The following is an 18,181-nucleotide window of genomic DNA, read 5'->3' on the forward strand; positions in this document are numbered from 1 at the left end:
CTTAACACACCTCCACCTGCAGGGACACACACCTTAACACACCTCCACCTGCAGGGACACACACCTTAACACACCTCCACCTGCAGGGACACACACTTTAACACACCTCCACCTGCAGGGACACACACTTTAACACACCTCCACCTGCAGGGACACACACTTTAGCCCCGGCCACACGAGGACGATAACGCAAACAGACCGCAATCGTTATCAAAAAGGTCTTCCGTCCACAGGCACCAGGCACCAGAAACGTGTCCGTTCACACGAGACCGCTCGAAAGTGCTGGAGATGCTGTAGTACATATGCCAGGCCTGTAAGTGGCGCTGAAGTCTGCCACAAAAGCAGCGAAGAAGACTTGGTTACCATGGTAACCCTTCTGTTTATTCTCCGCTGTGGCTTTCTCTCTCCCTCCCCGAGGCAAGCGTTTGCTCCCGCTGCTTTAATTCAATGCAATCCCTCCCCGTCGAGGCAAGCACTGTAATTCTCTCCGGTTAGTCCACCAGCAGATGACAAACACCCACCTCTCCGCCTCTTCCAAGGAACCAGGGGACCGTGCGGCAGAGTTTCAGTTTCAGTTTCTTTCGCTGGTCAAGATGTCCGTTAAAGTTTAAATCTTCCGGACAAAATGAGAAAAGTGCCGGTCAAAGGTCTTCTTTGTTATTTATTGAGCTTTAAAACAAATGAATAACGACTCTATATAATAATATAAGAATAAAAAACGGAGCCTCTCTTTTCCTCCCCCTCTCCTGAGAGCCCAGCAGCTGATCTCTGAGCAGGAGAGGTGGGGCTATTGCGTCATCGTTATCAGGACATGATGGTATAGGCGTACACACGGAGCCGTTTGCCCCCAGAGCGTTTCGTCTGCAGATCTACCTCGGGACCCGTTATCGTTATCGTTTTCTGCGTTTCCGTGTCGGCCTCGTGTGGCCGAACCGTCTATCTGATAGTGAACTGTAGCAGATACGACCGTTATCGTCCTCGTGTGGCCGGGGCTTTTAACTCAGACAACAAGCAGGACTTCACCTCTTCAGAACTGCTTTTTAATGTTGTGTTTTATATATTTTAAGTGTGTTGTTGTAATTATGTTTTAATAATTGTTTTACTTTGTAAAGTGTCTTTGAGTTCCAAGAAAAGCACTCTATAAATAAAATGCATTATTATTATTATTCCTGTTGGACTTCTGTTGACTTCCTGTTGGACTCACCCAGCTCGGTGTCGCACTTGGTTCCGGTCCAGCCCGCCTCGCAGAAACAGGACCCGGACCCTCTGAGTCCGTCCTCACAGGATCCAGAGGAGCAGCTGCAGGCTGAGGGACACATATTTATGTATAAAAGACATCAACAATTGCATTTTGGATGATAGGAGACCTCTAAAGCAGGGGTTCCCAACCCCCGGGCCGCGGACTGGTACCGGGCCGCAGAGGTGTTACTGCCGGGCCGCGGAGGTGTTACTGCCGGGCCGCGGAGGTCTTACTGCCGGGCCGCGGAGGTGTTACTGCCGGGCCGCGGAGGTGTTACTGCCGGGCCGCGGACTGGTACCGGGCCGCGGAGGTGTTACTGCCGGGCCGCGGAGGTCTTACTGCCGGGCCGCGGAGGTCTTACTGCCGGGCCGCGGAGGTGTTACTGCCGGGCCGCGGAGGTGTTACTGCCGGGCCGCGGAGGTCTTACTGCCGGGCCGCGGAGGTCTTACTGCCGGGCCGCGGAGGTCTTACTGCCGGGCCGCGGAGGTCTTACTGCCGGGCCGCGGAATAGCTGTGAGTTTATCGTAATATTTGCAGAATTCTAAATATATAAAAATATATTTATCATAATGTTTTTTTCAAAAAGTGTTTAATTGTCGCACCTATGCCACCAGTCATATTATTTCATCCAGTAGCTAGTTCATCTTTCACCAGAAAACCGTTGAAAATGGCTTTTATGATGTTCCGAGGGATTCGGCGGCTCAGCCTGAGGTCTCAGCCTCTTGTGCGCACGAGCATGTTACCGGTGGGCCAAGTAGGAAGAGGAGCGCACAGGAGACAACTGTTTGATTGCAGACTGTTATGTTTATGTGGGGAAATGGTGGTGCATACATTATTTGAGATATATTTCAAACTCGGACTTCATTTTAAGGACATGTCGGCCAGGGGTGTAAAGCTATTTGTTTAAGCACCGGATTGGCAAAACAGGAGAGTAAACCAGTCTGCCTTGATCTGTGGATTCATGTCCGGGACTCTCACGGTATCTGCTGCCCGCAGCTGCTTTATAGAAGGAGACCCTCCTTCACTTCATGAAATGGCTGCAGCACCAGGAGGCAGCAGGACGTATACTCCGCCTCTGAGAAGCACCAGGAGGCAGCAGGACGTATACTCCGCCTCTGAGAAGCACCAGGAGGCAGCAGGACGTATACTCCGCCTCTGAGAAGCACCAGGAGGCAGCAGGACGTATACTCCGCCTCTGAGAAGCACCAGGAGGCAGCAGGACGTATACTCCGCCTCTGAGAAGCACCAGGAGGCAGCAGGACGTATACTCCACCTCTGAGAAGCACCAGGAGGCAGCGGGACGTATACTCCGCCTCTGAGAAGCACCAGGAGGCAGCAGGACGTATACTCCACCTCTGAGAAGCACCAGGAGGCAGCAGGACGTATACTCCACCTCTGAGAAGCACCAGGAGGCAGCGGGACGTATACTCCACCTCTGAGAAGCACCAGCGGGTAAAGAGCTGTGCCTTTTTACGCACCGCCTTCTCTGTGTTTACCTTCATCAGAACAGCTTAGGAGTGACTGCAGGCTGCTACGTGTTAACCACACACACCTCTACACACACCTCTACACACACCTCTACACACACACCTCTACACACACACACACACCTCTACACACACACACATCTCTACACACATCGAACTGCCCGATTATTCCCCTTATTACTCGTTTTATGAAGGAGATGTCAGTCAGTCACCAAGGCGCATGATGTGTGTGTGCTCTGCTCTGCTCAGCTCAGCTCTGTGTGTTCGGTGTGTTTGTGTCTGTCCGACACCGGCATATGTTTTCAAATTACCATGAACAGTCATTTACACTCATCTGGCTAACTCCATAGGTATATGTGGGTGTTCCCAAAATAAATTAGTTTAATCTTAATCTCGATGTAGTGCTAAATGCTGTCGGAGTGCACCGGAACGAACAACACTATCATAATATCTTCTGAAAACAAACACACACACACACACACACACACACACACACACACACACACACACACACACACACACACACACACACACACACACACACACACACACACACCATAATACGCCTTCTCCTCGTTTTCCCAGCATTCACTGATTATCCGTAAATCATACAAACAAAACCAAAACGTTGAATAACGTCGTATTTTTTTTTTTTCGTTTTTCTGTTTTTCTGAATCCAAAGAAACGACACCGGTTCTTCTTCTTCTTTTTTTTTTTTAACGTTGTTAATATGTTTTGGATGCATATTGTTCGAGTATTTGTTCAGGCTGTTACCTACAATTAGCCTCTGTTGCCACCTGCTGGTGAGTAAATATTAAAGTCAGTTCAAATTGACATCCGGTCCGTGATTCGCATGTATCTGCCGGTCCTTGGCTAAAGGTTGGGAACCCCTGCTCTAAAGCTCTGGGGGGTAAACAGGAAGTGGTCACTCACCTGTGCAGCTCGCTCCGAAGAACCCGGCGCTGCACGTCTCACAGGCCACGCCCCCAAAGCCCGGGTCACAGGTACAGGTGCCGTTACCAAGGTGACCGTCGTCACATTTACCGTGGTTACTGCAGGGGGCGCCGACCCCCCCGGGACACTCTGACGGAGGAACAAACAAAAACTGTTGTTATTTATATTTCTTCTTTATTGGTTTTATTAACGATGTTCTTCCTGCTTCCTGTACCCAGACAGTCGCGTCCGTGGTAACCACGGCAACACCTGGGCTGCCAGAAGTGGACAGTGCAGACGCTGAAACACCCCGAGTTCCTGGAGACGAACACTGAGGGGAGGTCACACTTCTTCATCTCCTGAGAGACAAAGAGACAGAGAGTTAGAGACAGAGACAAAGAGACAGACAGACGGTTGATGGTCTCTGAGGGACTCAGACTTTCTGTTTGGACCCGTCAGAGAGACAGAGACAGAGAGTTAGAGACAAAGAGTCAGAGACAAAGAGTCAGAGACAAAGAGTCAGAGACAGAGAGACATAAATAAAGAGTCAGAGACAAAGAGTTAGAGACAGACAGACGGTTGATGGTCTCTGAGGGACTCAGACCTTCTGTTTGGACCCGTCAGAGAGACAGAGACAAAGAGTCAGAGACAGAGAGTCAGAGACAGAGAGTCAGAGACAAAGAGTCAGAGACAAAGAGTCAGAGACAAAGAGTCAGAGACAAAGAGTCAGAGACAAAGAGTCAGAGACAGAGAGTCAGAGACAGAGAGTCAGAGACAAAGAGTCAGAGACAAAGAGTCAGAGACAAAGAGTCAGAGACAGACAGACGGTTGATGGTCTCTGAGGGACTCAGACCTTCTGTTTGGACCCGTCTGGACAGCGGAGGGAGCTAGTGCTGCACAGCCCACAGCTCATCTACCACAGAAGAAGAAACATCATCAGTGGGCTCCAACAACACTCTGAAACACAGGAAGTCTGAGTGGTTTTAAGGGGGTCCACCTGCAGGTCGAAGGTGGTCTGCGTGTCACAGCGCCCCCCCAGGCTGGGAGGCGTCAGCAGGCAGTCAATCCCGTACGCCATCCCCCCGCTGAACACCAGGTGTCTCTGCACGATGCGACACCTCCCGTCGTTCAGGAAGATCTGCCCCTGTGAGAGGAGAAACCACCAATCAATCAATCAATCAGTCAATCAATCAATCAATCAATCAACAACTTTATTAATCAATTGGTTATGAGCAGCGTGTGTCATGTACACAGACAGGAAGAAAACACTCAAACACCCCTGGATGTGGATCTTTCCAATTGACACCATAAATAGTTCATAGCATCACAATAAGTAAGTAAATAAATAATCAAATGAAATAACCTATCAAGGATTTTAAAGTTTGAGTGCAGAGGGGACGAATGAGAAGCGATTGGTCTTAAGAGCAGAGAGAGCACATCTACGCCCTGATGGCAGCAGATGAAATTCATCTGAAGAACATGACCTGGAGAGTTCTCTGCTTTCCACAGAATCAACTCTTCTTCTACACTTTACTACCTGCTGCTGTACTCACCATGGCGTCCGCCCCCCCGCAGGTGAAGGACAGCAGGGAACCCTGCAGAGTCCGGACCCCCTCCTGGTGGATCAGACCCTCAGCATACACCTGGGGGGAAACATGCTTTATTTAGAGTTCTTGTTCACCTTCCAGTCCCTGAGGTATAGTTAGTTCTGGCTCACTTTCTGGACTTGGTACCTTGGGTATAGTTAGTTCTGGCTCACCTTCTGGACTTGGTACCTTGGGTTTAGTTAGTTCTGGCTCACTTTCTGGACTTGGTACCTTGGGTTTAGTTAGTTCTGGCTCACCTTCTGGACTTGGTACCTTGGGTTTAGTTAGTTCTGGCTCACCTTCTGGACTTGGTACCTTGGGTTTAGTTAGTTCTGGCTCACCTTCTGGACTTGGTACCTTGGGTTTAGTTAGTTCTGGCTCACCTTCTGGACTTGGTACCTTGGGTTTAGTTAGTTCTGGCTCACCTTCTGGACTTGGTACCTTGGGTTTAGTTAGTTCTGGCTCACCTTCTGGACTTGGTACCTTGGGTTTAGTTAGTTCTGGCTCACCTTCTGGACTTGGTACCTTGGGTTTAGTTAGCTCTAGCTCACCTTCTGGCCCTGCAGGACGTGGTGCTTCAGGTTTAGTTAGCTCTAGCTCACCTTCTGGCCCTGCAGGACGTGGTGCTTCAGGTTTAGTTAGCTCTAGCTCACCTTCTGGCCCTGCAGGACGTGGTGCTTCAGGTTTAGTTAGCTCTAGCTCACCTTCTGGCCCTGCAGGACGTGGTGCTTCAGGTTTAGTTAGCTCTAGCTCACCTTCTGGCCCTGCAGGACGTGGTGCTTCAGGTTTAGTTAGCTCTGGCTCACCTTCTGGCCCTGCAGGACGTGGTGCTTCAGGTTTAGTTAGCTCTAGCTCACCTTCTGGCCCTGCAGGACGTGGTGCTTCAGGTTTACTCAGAATTTTTCTTCCACACTTGCCCCTGCTAACATCTCAGTAAATGAGCTAGTAGATCATTTTAATTTAAAAATTAAAAATGTTATAGATACCATTGCTCCAACTAAGGTAAAGGAAGTGACTGGGAAGAAAATATCTCCATGGAGAAAGGCCATGACTGTGAGAACAGAAAAAAAGAGAGTGTCGAAAAGCTGAACGCAGGTGGCGAAAAACAAATCTCCAGGTTCACTTTGAAATCTATAAAGAGAGACTTGGCCTTTATCATTTGGAATTGAAAAATGCCCGACAGTCTTTCTTCTCTGACATCATTACCAACGCACGTGCCTTGTTTGCTACCGTCGACAGACTAACTAACTGGATGTGTTCCAGTCAGGCTTTCGTCCAAACCACAGCACTGAGACTGCTCTTGTAAAGGTCTTCAATGACATCCACTTAAACACAGACAGTGGCAGAACTTCAGTGTTAGTATTATTAGATCTCAGTGCTGCGTTTGATACTGTTGACCACAACATATTACTAGACCGACTAGAAAACTGGGTGGGACTTTCGGCAACAGTTCTAAATTGGTTTGAGTCCTACTTAAAGGACAGAAACAACTTTGTTTCTATAGGTAAATACACATCTGAGTTGACAAATATGACATGTGGGGTTCCTCAAGGCTCCATCTTGGGGCCTCTTCTCTTTAACGTCTACATGCTACCACTCGCTCAGATAATGAAGAACAACAAAATAAGTTACCATAGCTATGCGGATGACACACACATTTACGTAACCATTTCACCAGGAGACTATGCTCCAATTCAAACACTGAGTAAGTGCATTGAACAAATCAATGACTGGATGTGTCAGAACTTTCTCCAATTAAACAAAGATAAAACTGAGGTAATGGTTTTTGGAGCCAAGGCAGAACGTATAAAAGTTAGCGCTGAGCTTCAGTCTGCAATGTTCAAAACAACAGATACAGCCAGAAATCTAGGTGTAGTCATGGACTCTGACCTGAGTTTCAACAGTCACATTAAAACAGTTACTAAATCAGCCTACTATCACCTAAAGAACATATCTAGGATTAAAGGACTAATGTCACAGCAGGATTTGGAAAAACTTGTCCATGCTTTTATCTTCAGTAGACTGGACTACTGCAATGGTGTCTTCACAGGTCTCACTAACACATCTATTAGAAAGCTGCAGCTAATTCAGAACGCCGCTGCTCGAGTCCTCACTAACACTAAGAAAGTGGATCACATCACTCCTGTTCTGAAGTCCTTACACTGGTTCCTCACTAACACTAAGAAAGTGGATCACATCACTCCTGTTCTGAAGTCCTTACACTGGTTCCTCACTGACACTAAGAAAGTGGATCACATCAGTCCTGTTCTGAAGTCTTTACACTGGTTCCTCACTAACACTAAGAAAGTGGATCACATCAGTCCTGTTCTGAAGTCCTTACACTGGTTCCTCACTGGCACTAAGAAAGTGGATCACATCACTCCTGTTCTGAAGTCTTTACACTGGTTCCTCACTGACACTAAGAAAGTGGATCACATCACTCCTGTTCTGAAGTCCTTACACTGGTTCCTCACTGACACTAAGAAAGTGGATCACTCCTGTTCTGAAGTCTTCACACTGGTTCCTCACTAACACTAAGAAAGTGGATCACTCCTGTTCTGAAGTCTTCACACTGGTTCCTCACTAACACTAAGAAAGTGGATCACTCCTGTTCTGAAGTCTTCACACTGGTTCCTCACTAACACTAAGAAAGTGGATCACTCCTGTTCTGAAGTCCTTACACTGGTTCCTCACTGACACTAAGAAAGTGGATCACTCCTGTTCTGAAGTCCTTACACTGGTTCCTCACTGACACTAAGAAAGTGGATCAGTCCTGTTCTGAAGTCCTTACACTGGTTCCTCACTAACACTAAGAAAGTGGATCACTCCTGTTCTGAAGTCCTTACACTGGCTTCCTGTGTGTCAAAGAATAGATTTCAAAATATTGCTGCTGGTTTATAAAGCTTTGAATGGTTTAGGCCCAAAATACATGTCTGACCTACTGCTAAATTATGAACCATCCAGAACTCTCAGGTCTTCAGGGACTGGTCAGCTTTCTGTCCCCAGAGTCAGAACTAAACATGGTAAAGCAGCGTTCAGTTATTATGCTCCAAATATCTGGATCAAACTCCCAGAGACCTGCAGGTCCGCTGCAACTCTTACTACTTTTAAATCCAGGCTGAAGACTTTTCTTTTTGCCGCCGCTTTTAATTGAACTATTCACATCTTAAACTGCACTGTAACTTTTATCCATGTATTTTTTCTTTTAATGTTTATTTTATTATCTTTTCTTTTTAATGACTGATTTTAAATGCCATTTTCTGAATGTCTTTCATTTTTTGTAAAGCACTTTGAATTGCCTTGTGTTGAAAGGTGCTATATAAATAAACTTGCCTTGCCTTGCCTCAGCTCTAGCTCACCTTCCGGCCCTGCAGGATGTGGTACTTCAGGTACTCGGTCAGCTGGGCCCGGTTGTCTGGGTGAAACAGGAAGTCCCTCTGCTCCTTCGGCAGGGCGGCCATGACGTTGTCTGAAGGCATGAAGAGCGTCACCGGCTGAAAGATGTGATCCTGAAGCAGGTCCATCAGCCCGGAGTCCTGAAACCAGGAGACTCATGCATTCATTCTCTGACTTTAGAGATGAGAGCTGAAGGACTCAACAGGATATCATCACCAGCGTTAGACATTGTGTTATTTTCTCACCTGCAGCAGTTTGAAGAAGGTTTTATACCCGTGACGCTCGGCCACGTCCGTCAGGTTCAGCTGCGTCACAGAAACATCCAGAATGTGAGTTTACAGGAGATGAATCCCACATAATAAAAATAAATGTCATCCGTTTGAGGTTCTGACCAGAGTGGCGGGAAGATTCTCGACCGGTACGGGAGACACCAGGAACTTGCTGATCTCGTGGAAGATCCCGTTCACGCTGACGCCGTTACTGTACGTCACGTTAGCATCGTTGATGAAGATGCTGCCCTGAAAGTACCAATAGAGGACGTTAGCATTTATCCCGAGGTCTTCCAGTCTATCTGGTTGATTTGGGGTTATAATGAATGCATAAATATTACGTTAATGTTAATCAGAGGGTCACTAAAGTAAAAATATGTTCATCGGAAAAAGTCGGTCACCAGGGTTTGATTTCTCAGAGAATAAAAAGGTAAGGATTTCCAACATTAGGGTCAGTAAAGGAGCCGCTAGCGTTAGCATTAGCTGGCTGATTGGGTAAGGGATTATAAAGAAGGCATTTCTCATTCATGTTCACATTTTAGAAAATACCTTAATAAACTGATAATAGAAACAGATTTTTCACGACTACTTGATCGATAGATTGTTAGTGTTAGCCCCGCCCCTTGCCCAGACGCTGCTCTCTGATTGGGTTATTTTAAATAAGGATTCTAATCAAGTTTTTGTAAGGGCTACTAGAGTTCATGTGATATGATGAATCTGTTATGGCTCCTTAGATCCAGGCTGCTCTGTGATTGGTCACCTCCTGGCTGCGGGTGGTCATCACGGTGCCCGACAGCGAGGTGAGGTTTCGGGGTCGGGCGAGGTCGGCGGGCAGCAGCGTGTGACACATCACGATGTGGCTGCGCAGCACCGAGGCTAATAGCTCGCGGTGCGCTGGGCCCGTCATCGCACGCTTCTGCAGGAAACAGCAAGAAAACAACAACAATAACAACTAGAGAATGCAATTCCTGAAGAAATTGCTTGTGGGAATGAAGAAAGTGAAGAATTTAGATTGAAATGATACATGAACACTGGGGGCTTGAATGTGTGATGAGTGAAGAAAAGAAAGTAAAAAGGCTTGGAAAAGCAGCAGAATATTTGAACTGCAAACTTTTGAACTAACTTGATGGTGAATGATCTGTCGCCATGGCAACGGCATTTGATGACATCCCATAATAAGCTTAGATGCGTTGATGGCTGCATCGTTACCAAACCTGTGAAGTTTTGGGCCATTTGGAGCATTTTCACTGAAGTTATGAGAATACCGTGTTTCATGGCGGGCATTGTGTTGCCATGGCAACGGCATGTCCCGTAGATGTCTTCACGGCTGGACTGTTAGCACACATGTGAAGTTTGAGCACTTTTTGAACATTTTCATAGGAGTTATAGCGACATCGTCTTTTATGGCGAGGGATGCGTTTCCATGGAAACGGCATATGGTGAGATCTCAGATTTGGCGTAGAGCTGTTGAGGCATGGACCGGTGATATACAAGTGAAGATTGGGGGACGATCGGACCGTGTCCATTGGACTTACAGCAACATCGTGCTTCATGGCGAGTGGTCTGTCGCCATGGCAACGGCATTTGATGACACCCCATAATACGGTTAGATGCGTTGATGGCTGCATCATTACCAAACCTGTGAAGTTTTGGGCCGTTTGAAGCATTTTCACTGAAGTTATGAGAAAACCGTGTTTCATGGCGAGCCTTGTGTTACCATGACAACGGCATTTGAAGAAACCCCATAATTGACGTAGAGCAGTTGAGGGCTGGACCGGTGATATACAAGCGAAGTTTGGGGGACGATCGGACCGTTTCCATTGGACTTACAGCGACATCGTGCTTCATGGCGAGTGGTCTGTCGCCATGGCAACGGCATTTGATGACACCCCATAATAAGCTTAGATGCGTTGATGGCTGCATCGTTACCAAACCTGTCAATGTGACATCATCGTGTTCCATGACACAGGTGTTTATATTTGAGCTAACGACGACAGCTGTGTGTCACCAATAATGTATAAAATAGGTGGAACATGTTGAAGTCAGTATGAAGTCTCCATCAGACAGAAAAGAATAGGCTCAGACAGTCTGTTAAACTCCAGTGACCACGTCGTTAGCTCAAACACGAACACCTGTGTGTTATGACATCATCGTGTTCCATGACACAGGTGTTTATATTTGAGCTAACGAGCTCTGTAGAGATCAAAGGTTTGCATTGTTCTGAATGAGAGATAAACCTCTTACATGTGAACGTTTTGTGGAAGAATGATAACAGATATCTCTGAAATTTCAAAACGTGAAGCATGTCAAGGAAGTTGAGTATCTGAAGTGTAATTTTTGTGTACTTTCGGGTTAATAATGTGGCCTTTTTGGCAGTTTAACTAAAGGTGTGCGGCTGCTGCTGTGAGGAAATATCAGCCTGAAATTACAATGGGCTTTAATGGAGACATGTTGAACGTTTTTGTCACTTCATGGCATTTTGTTTAATTATTTGTTGCTTAATTATTTGTCATTTTTCAAGCTACGAGATGTTTTCCTACGTTTGTCATGAAAAATTATGTCTCAAGAATGTAGGGTTTGGGAATTATGGCAGTTTAAAAAAAAATAATATGAAGGCACATTTCAAGATTTCCTACCCTCTAGCTGTGACATCACGCACTCTAGTTAATGTTAAAATCTGAAGAAAACCTCTTTACCAAGGTCTGAACAATGTTTAATATCTCTAAAAGTAAGAATCAGATTTAAAAGTTGTGTTACACGAATAATGTCAGAAAGATGTGTAACATTTTAAAGTTGGAATGAGGTTTCTGAGTGAAAGTATGAATGAACAGTTAGCAGTTGAAGTCGCATGAAGATTTGTTGAAGTCTGAAGAATGTCTCCATTGACTTCCATGTTAAAAATGGGATGTATTATGGGATGTATCTCTGGAATTATGAAAGTTATGAATGAGAAAAGTAATAGCCTGCGATTCCCGACCGAGCTGAACGTTTTGATGTTTGAACGGAGTTTCTGCGATGTTGAATGTGGGAGGATAAGACGGACAAAATAAGTGGGTGGAATAATAATACGAATTTTGTCCGTAGCATAACATATAGTGGGAATGCTGTATCAGCATTCCCACTAAATAACTGTTGGGAACATTCTGAATGTCCTCTTCCAATCTGAGAGTCACATGATAACAAAGGTATCCCAACTGTAGCTGTGAACATGACAGGATGTATGATTACCTAGAAGAGCATCAGGACTGTTTGAGGCATATGATAGCTATGTGATGAACATGATGATTCAGCCTCTATGGAGAGAGACATATGACAAGCATGCTCATTTCTGACGTGGAGCTAATCTGAAGTAAACATTGAATACTGCTTTCTATTCCTCCATCTTGTGACTGTGTAACTCCCTCTCTTGGATATCAGCATGTGAAGGACACTGTTCAGGAACTAGCTGATGCTCTGTATGTGATGACTACTTCCATTCTGGAGAGGATCACAGATACATGGATCCTGAGATTGAAGCTCAAGCCGGGGACCAGGGAGAGTTTTCTAACAATAACAAAACTGAACGATGCCTTCAGTGCCATTCAGTAAAGTCAGACACACTGACCTTGTCTCCGGCGGCTCTCAGCACGGTGTTCGCCTCTTTGTTGGGAACAAACACGGTGAACGGGCCGCGGCCCTTCAGAGGGATGTCCGTCAGCTGGAACAGGGTTATATTATTAATATATTCATATTCATTTTATATATATTTAATGTGAATCACCCGCCCTCACCATTAGACTCAGGTAGAAGTCTCTCAGCTTCCTGGCCAGCAGCTCCTGAGAGACACTTCCTGTTGTTATTAACACGTATACAAATATATATAATATACATTAATATATATATAATGATATTTTGTACCCGGGCAACCGTGCCCCTGCAGCTGATCCCGTCCCCGACAAAGTTGTTGTAGCAGGAGCAGCTCCGGACCCCCGGGCCCGTCGTGTTGCAGCGAGCCGACTGGTGGCAGCCCCCGTTCCTCTGAAACACAGAACATTATGAGCACCTGAACGCACCACGGACTGGTGGCAGCCCCCGTTCCTCTGAAACACAGAACATTATGAGCACCTGAACGCACCACGGACTGGTGGCAGCCCCCGTTCCTCTGAAACACAGAACATTATGAGCACCTGAACGCACCACTGTTACCTTTTTGCACAGGTTGATCATCTCACAGGTTTGTCCGTCCCCTTTGAACCCTTTACTGCAGACACAGGAAGTCTGGAGAGAAAAACAACAAAACAAATAAAATAATAACAATAATAATAATATAAAACTTAAATACATGTTATATCATTTTAACCGTGTAATAGTGGCATTGAGTCGAACCTTGTTGGGCCCGGCGTGGAAGCACTCTGCGTCGGAGTGACAGCCTCCGTTCCCTTGCAGGCACGGGTTTATTTCTGAGGGGAAACACAAGAAATCCTACAGCACTCGAACGCACCATGCCAAAATAATAATAATAATAATATTGAAAAAAATCTAAAATAATATTTTCAGTTTTAATAATAATAATAATGAAAGAAATAATAAACAAAAAAATATATAAAATATTTACCGACACACACGAGCCCGTCCCCGGTGTGTCCGGCCGTGCACACACACTCCCGTTGGCCCGGCAGCGTGCGCTTACACACCGCCAACACACTGCAGCCGCCGTTACCCTGCACACACACATCCACCGCTGCACACACACACACACACACACACACACATACAGGTTTATATTCATCAGCTTCATTTTAAACTGCAGAAGAAGAAGAAACTGTTTCCTGTCACCTGAACAGGAAGTGCCGTTCCCTGTGAATCCGGCGGCGCAGAGGCACTGAGGCGACGAGGATCTGATCACACAGCTGAGGAAGATATATTATTGATAAAGGAATTGATTTATTTATCAGTCTTTGAATTGATATGAAATCACTTTGATATGTCCCTTACTTGGCGCTGGTGTGACACTTCAGGGCTCCACACAGATCCTCAGCTGACGACTCTATCTCTGAAATACATAGCATATCAAATAATGAGAACATAATTACAATTATTGCAATGAAATGATAAAACAATGATCATTCAAAAATAACATAATAAGAAATTATAAGAGTAATAATAAAGTCTCACTCTGGTCACAGAGGACTCCTCTCCAGCCGACGTCACACTCACAGCTGCCGTCTCCCTGCAGACCCTCAGAGCAGCGGCCATGCACACACACACACTCTGCACACACACACACACACACACACATACACACAAACACACAAACACACACACAAACACACAGACACACAAACACACACACACATACACACAAACACACACACACACACACACAGACACACAAACACACACACAAACACACATACACACAAACACACACACACACACACACAAACACACACACACACACACACACACACACACATACACACAAACACACAAACACACACACAAACACACATACACACAAACACACACACACACACAAACACACAAACACACACACACACATACACACAAACACACATACACACACACGCACACACACACACACACAGGCACACACACACGTTTATGAACATGTGTTGTAACCCATGTCTGGATCATTAGTATATATGTATATTAGTATTAGTATATATATATATGTATATATATATATATATATATATGTATATATATATATATATATATATATATATGTACCCTGGTCGCAGTGCACGCCGTACTTCCCGGCGCTGCAGGTCTCGCAGGCGGTGCCTCTGAAGCCCGGGTTGCAGCTGCAGTTTCCGGCGCCGCTGGCTCCGTCCGAGCAGAACCCGTTAGAGGAGCAGGACCGACCCGCTGGACCCGGGCAGGACTCACAGTGAGGCCCGAAGAACCCGGAGCAGCAGCGCCGCACCTGGCCAGCAGGGGGGGAACAGTACTATATTTATCATCATATCATTTATATTTTATAATATTTGTTATTTTTATCATTTTTATTATTTATATATATTTTTAATGACTTTTTAATTATTTATAATATCTATAGTATTTATAATTGATAGTATTTCTGATATGTCTCACCCTGTTCTCCTGCAGGCAGGAGGCTCTGCAGCCGATGGTCAGCAGCCGCTCGCCCTCGAACATGCGGGTGAACATGCACTTCCTGCTGCGCATGGACGTCTGCAGGAAGCAGGAAGTGCATCACGTTAACATCACACTTTACTTCCTGCCACTGAAAGTGATGAAATGTGTTATTCCTCACGTCTGGGCGCGTGGCGTTGGGGCAGATCTTCCCCTGAGGGAACAGGCAGTCCACGCAGCTCCCCTGCAGAGGACAGGAAGTCATGTGTGTTCATATATTATATCATAATAATAATGCAGTTTGATGTGAGAGGTCTTACGGGGGCTTTGGTGAAGGACGAGGCGTCACAGCGGTTCCTGATGATCATCATCACGGCCGACACGCCGTGAACCACCCCGTGAGCGCTGAGGAGGGGAGAGGGGGCCAGCTGGGCCTCGTTCACAAACAGCTGCAGCAGACAGGAAGTGACTCATTACAGGAAGTGACTCATTACAGGAAGTGACTCATTACAGGAAGTGACTCATTACAGGGAGTGACTCATTACAGGAAGTGACTCATTACAGGAAGTGACTCATTACAGGAAGTGACTCATTACAGGGAGTGACTCATTACAGGGAGTGACTCATTACAGGAAGTGACTCATTACAGGGAGTGACTCATTACAGGAAGTGACTCATTACAGGGAGTGACTCATTACAGGGAGTGACTCATTACAGGAAGTGACTCATTACAGGAAGTGACTCATTACAGGGAGTGACTCATTACAGGGAGTGACTCATTACAGGAAGTGACTCATTACAGGGAGTGACTCATTACAGGAAGTGACTCATTACAGGGAGTGACTCATTACAGGAAGTGACTCATTACAGGGAGTGACTCATTACAGGGAGTGACTCATTACAGGAAGTGACTCATTACAGGAAGTGACTCATTACAGGAAGTGACTCATTACAGGAAGTGACTCATTACAGGGAGTGACTCATTACAGGGAGTGACTCATTACAGGAAGTGACTCATTACAGGGAGTGACTCATTACAGGGAGTGACTCATTACAGGAAGTGACTCATTACAGGGAGTGACTCATTACATGAGTCATGCTGACTCCCTGTAATGAGTCAGCATGTGAGTCATGCTGACTCATTACAGGGTTCAGGACTCATAATGCTGACTCAGGATTATAGATCATATATATATATATATGATATATGATCATAGAGTATGATCATAGAGTATGATATTGATCATAGAGTATGATATTGATCATAGAGTATGATATTGATCATAGAGTATGATATAGAGTATGATATTGATCATAGAGTATGATATTGATCATAGAGTATGATATAGAGTATGATATTGATCATAGAGTATGATATTGATCATAGAGTATGATATAGAGTATGATATTGATCATAGAGTATGATATAGATTATAGAGTATGATATTGATCATAGAGTATGATATTGATCATAGAGTATGATATTGATCATAGAGTATGATATTGATCAAGGTAGATATTGATCATAGTATGATATAGATAGTGATATTGATCATAGAGTATGATATAGATTATAGAGTATGATATTGATCATAGAGTATGATATTGATCATAGAGTATGATATTGATCAAAGAGTATGATATAGAGTATGATATTGATCATAGAGTATGATATAGATCATAGAGTATGATATTGATCATAGAGTATGATATTGATCATAGAGTATGATATAGATTATAGAGTATGATATTGATCATAGAGTATGATATTGATCATAGAGTATGATATTGATCAAAGAGTATGATATAGAGTATGATATTGATCATAGAGTATGATATTGATCAAAGAGTATGATATAGAGTATGATATTGATCATAGAGTATGATATTGATCATAGAGTATGATAGAGAGTATGATATTGATCATAGAGTATGATATTGATCATAGAGTATGATAGAGAGTATGATATTGATCATAGAGTATGATATTGATCATAGAGTATGATATAGAGTATGATATTGATCATAGAGTATGATATTGATCATAGAGTATGATATTGATCATAGAGTATGATATAGAGTATGATATTGATCATAGAGTATGATATAGATTATAGAGTATGATATTGATCATAGAGTATGATATTGATCATAGAGTATGATATTGATCATAGAGTATGATATAGAGTATGATATTGATCATAGAGTATGATATAGATTAATAGAGTATGATATTGATCATAGAGTATATATTGATCATAGAGTATGATATTGATCATAGAGTATGATATTGATCATAGAGTAATGTATATAGATTATAGAGTATGAATATTGATCATAGAGTATGATATAGATTAGAGTATGATATTGGAAATCATAGTATGATATTGATCATAGAGTATATATGATCATAGAGTATGATATTGATCATAGAGTATGATATAGATTATAGAGTATGATATTGATCATAGAGTATGATATAGATTATAGAGTATGATATTGATCATAGAGTATGATATTGATCATAGAGTATGATATTGATCATAGAGTATGATATTGATCATAGAGTATGATATAGATTATAGAGTATGATATTGATCATAGAGTATGATATAGATTATAGAGTATGATATTGATCATAGAGTATGATATTGATCATAGAGTATGATATTGATCAAAGAGTATGATATAGAGTATGATATTGATCATAGAGTATGATATAGATCATAGAGTATGATATTGATCATAGAGTATGATATTGATCATAGAGTATGATATAGATTATAGAGTATGATATTGATCATAGAGTATGATATTGATCATAGAGTATGATATTGATCAAAGAGTATGATATAGAGTATGATATTGATCATAGAGTATGATATTGATCAAAGAGTATGATATAGAGTATGATATTGATCATAGAGTATGATATTGATCATAGAGTATGATAGAGAGTATGATATTGATCATAGAGTATGATATTGATCATAGAGTATGATAGAGAGTATGATATTGATCATAGAGTATGATATTGATCATAGAGTATGATATTGATCATAGAGTATGATATAGAGTATGATATTGATCATAGAGTATGATATTGATCATAGAGTATGATATTGATCATAGAGTATGATATAGAGTATGATATTGATCATAGAGTATGATATA

The 18,181-nt window shown here is 43.7% G+C and overlaps 1 protein-coding gene across 1 annotated transcript in view; it reads right to left on the reverse strand.

The window, feature by feature from the left end:
* stab2 (stabilin 2) overlaps positions 1 to 18,181 on the reverse strand; it is a 64,675-nt gene that overhangs the window by 14,919 nt on the left and 31,575 nt on the right. Inside the window, exons 35-57 of the mRNA XM_034149825.1 lie at positions 15,328 to 15,456; positions 15,189 to 15,251; positions 15,008 to 15,106; positions 14,645 to 14,840; positions 14,066 to 14,161; positions 13,886 to 13,943; positions 13,727 to 13,800; positions 13,506 to 13,631; positions 13,277 to 13,350; positions 13,097 to 13,168; positions 12,809 to 12,928; positions 12,682 to 12,726; positions 12,516 to 12,608; positions 9,672 to 9,827; positions 9,035 to 9,160; positions 8,888 to 8,947; positions 8,606 to 8,782; positions 5,214 to 5,303; positions 4,658 to 4,804; positions 4,514 to 4,573; positions 3,896 to 4,019; positions 3,661 to 3,810; positions 1,205 to 1,306 (exon numbers count right to left, since the gene is read on the reverse strand). Coding sequence (XP_034005716.1) covers positions 1,205 to 1,306; positions 3,661 to 3,810; positions 3,896 to 4,019; positions 4,514 to 4,573; positions 4,658 to 4,804; positions 5,214 to 5,303; positions 8,606 to 8,782; positions 8,888 to 8,947; positions 9,035 to 9,160; positions 9,672 to 9,827; positions 12,516 to 12,608; positions 12,682 to 12,726; positions 12,809 to 12,928; positions 13,097 to 13,168; positions 13,277 to 13,350; positions 13,506 to 13,631; positions 13,727 to 13,800; positions 13,886 to 13,943; positions 14,066 to 14,161; positions 14,645 to 14,840; positions 15,008 to 15,106; positions 15,189 to 15,251; positions 15,328 to 15,456 — 2,437 coding nt within the window. The remainder of the gene's footprint in view (positions 1 to 1,204; positions 1,307 to 3,660; positions 3,811 to 3,895; positions 4,020 to 4,513; positions 4,574 to 4,657; positions 4,805 to 5,213; positions 5,304 to 8,605; positions 8,783 to 8,887; positions 8,948 to 9,034; positions 9,161 to 9,671; positions 9,828 to 12,515; positions 12,609 to 12,681; positions 12,727 to 12,808; positions 12,929 to 13,096; positions 13,169 to 13,276; positions 13,351 to 13,505; positions 13,632 to 13,726; positions 13,801 to 13,885; positions 13,944 to 14,065; positions 14,162 to 14,644; positions 14,841 to 15,007; positions 15,107 to 15,188; positions 15,252 to 15,327; positions 15,457 to 18,181) is intronic.

Source organism: Trematomus bernacchii, unplaced genomic scaffold (assembly GCF_902827165.1).
Source record: "Trematomus bernacchii unplaced genomic scaffold, fTreBer1.1, whole genome shotgun sequence".
NCBI lineage: Eukaryota > Metazoa > Chordata > Actinopteri > Perciformes > Nototheniidae > Trematomus > Trematomus bernacchii.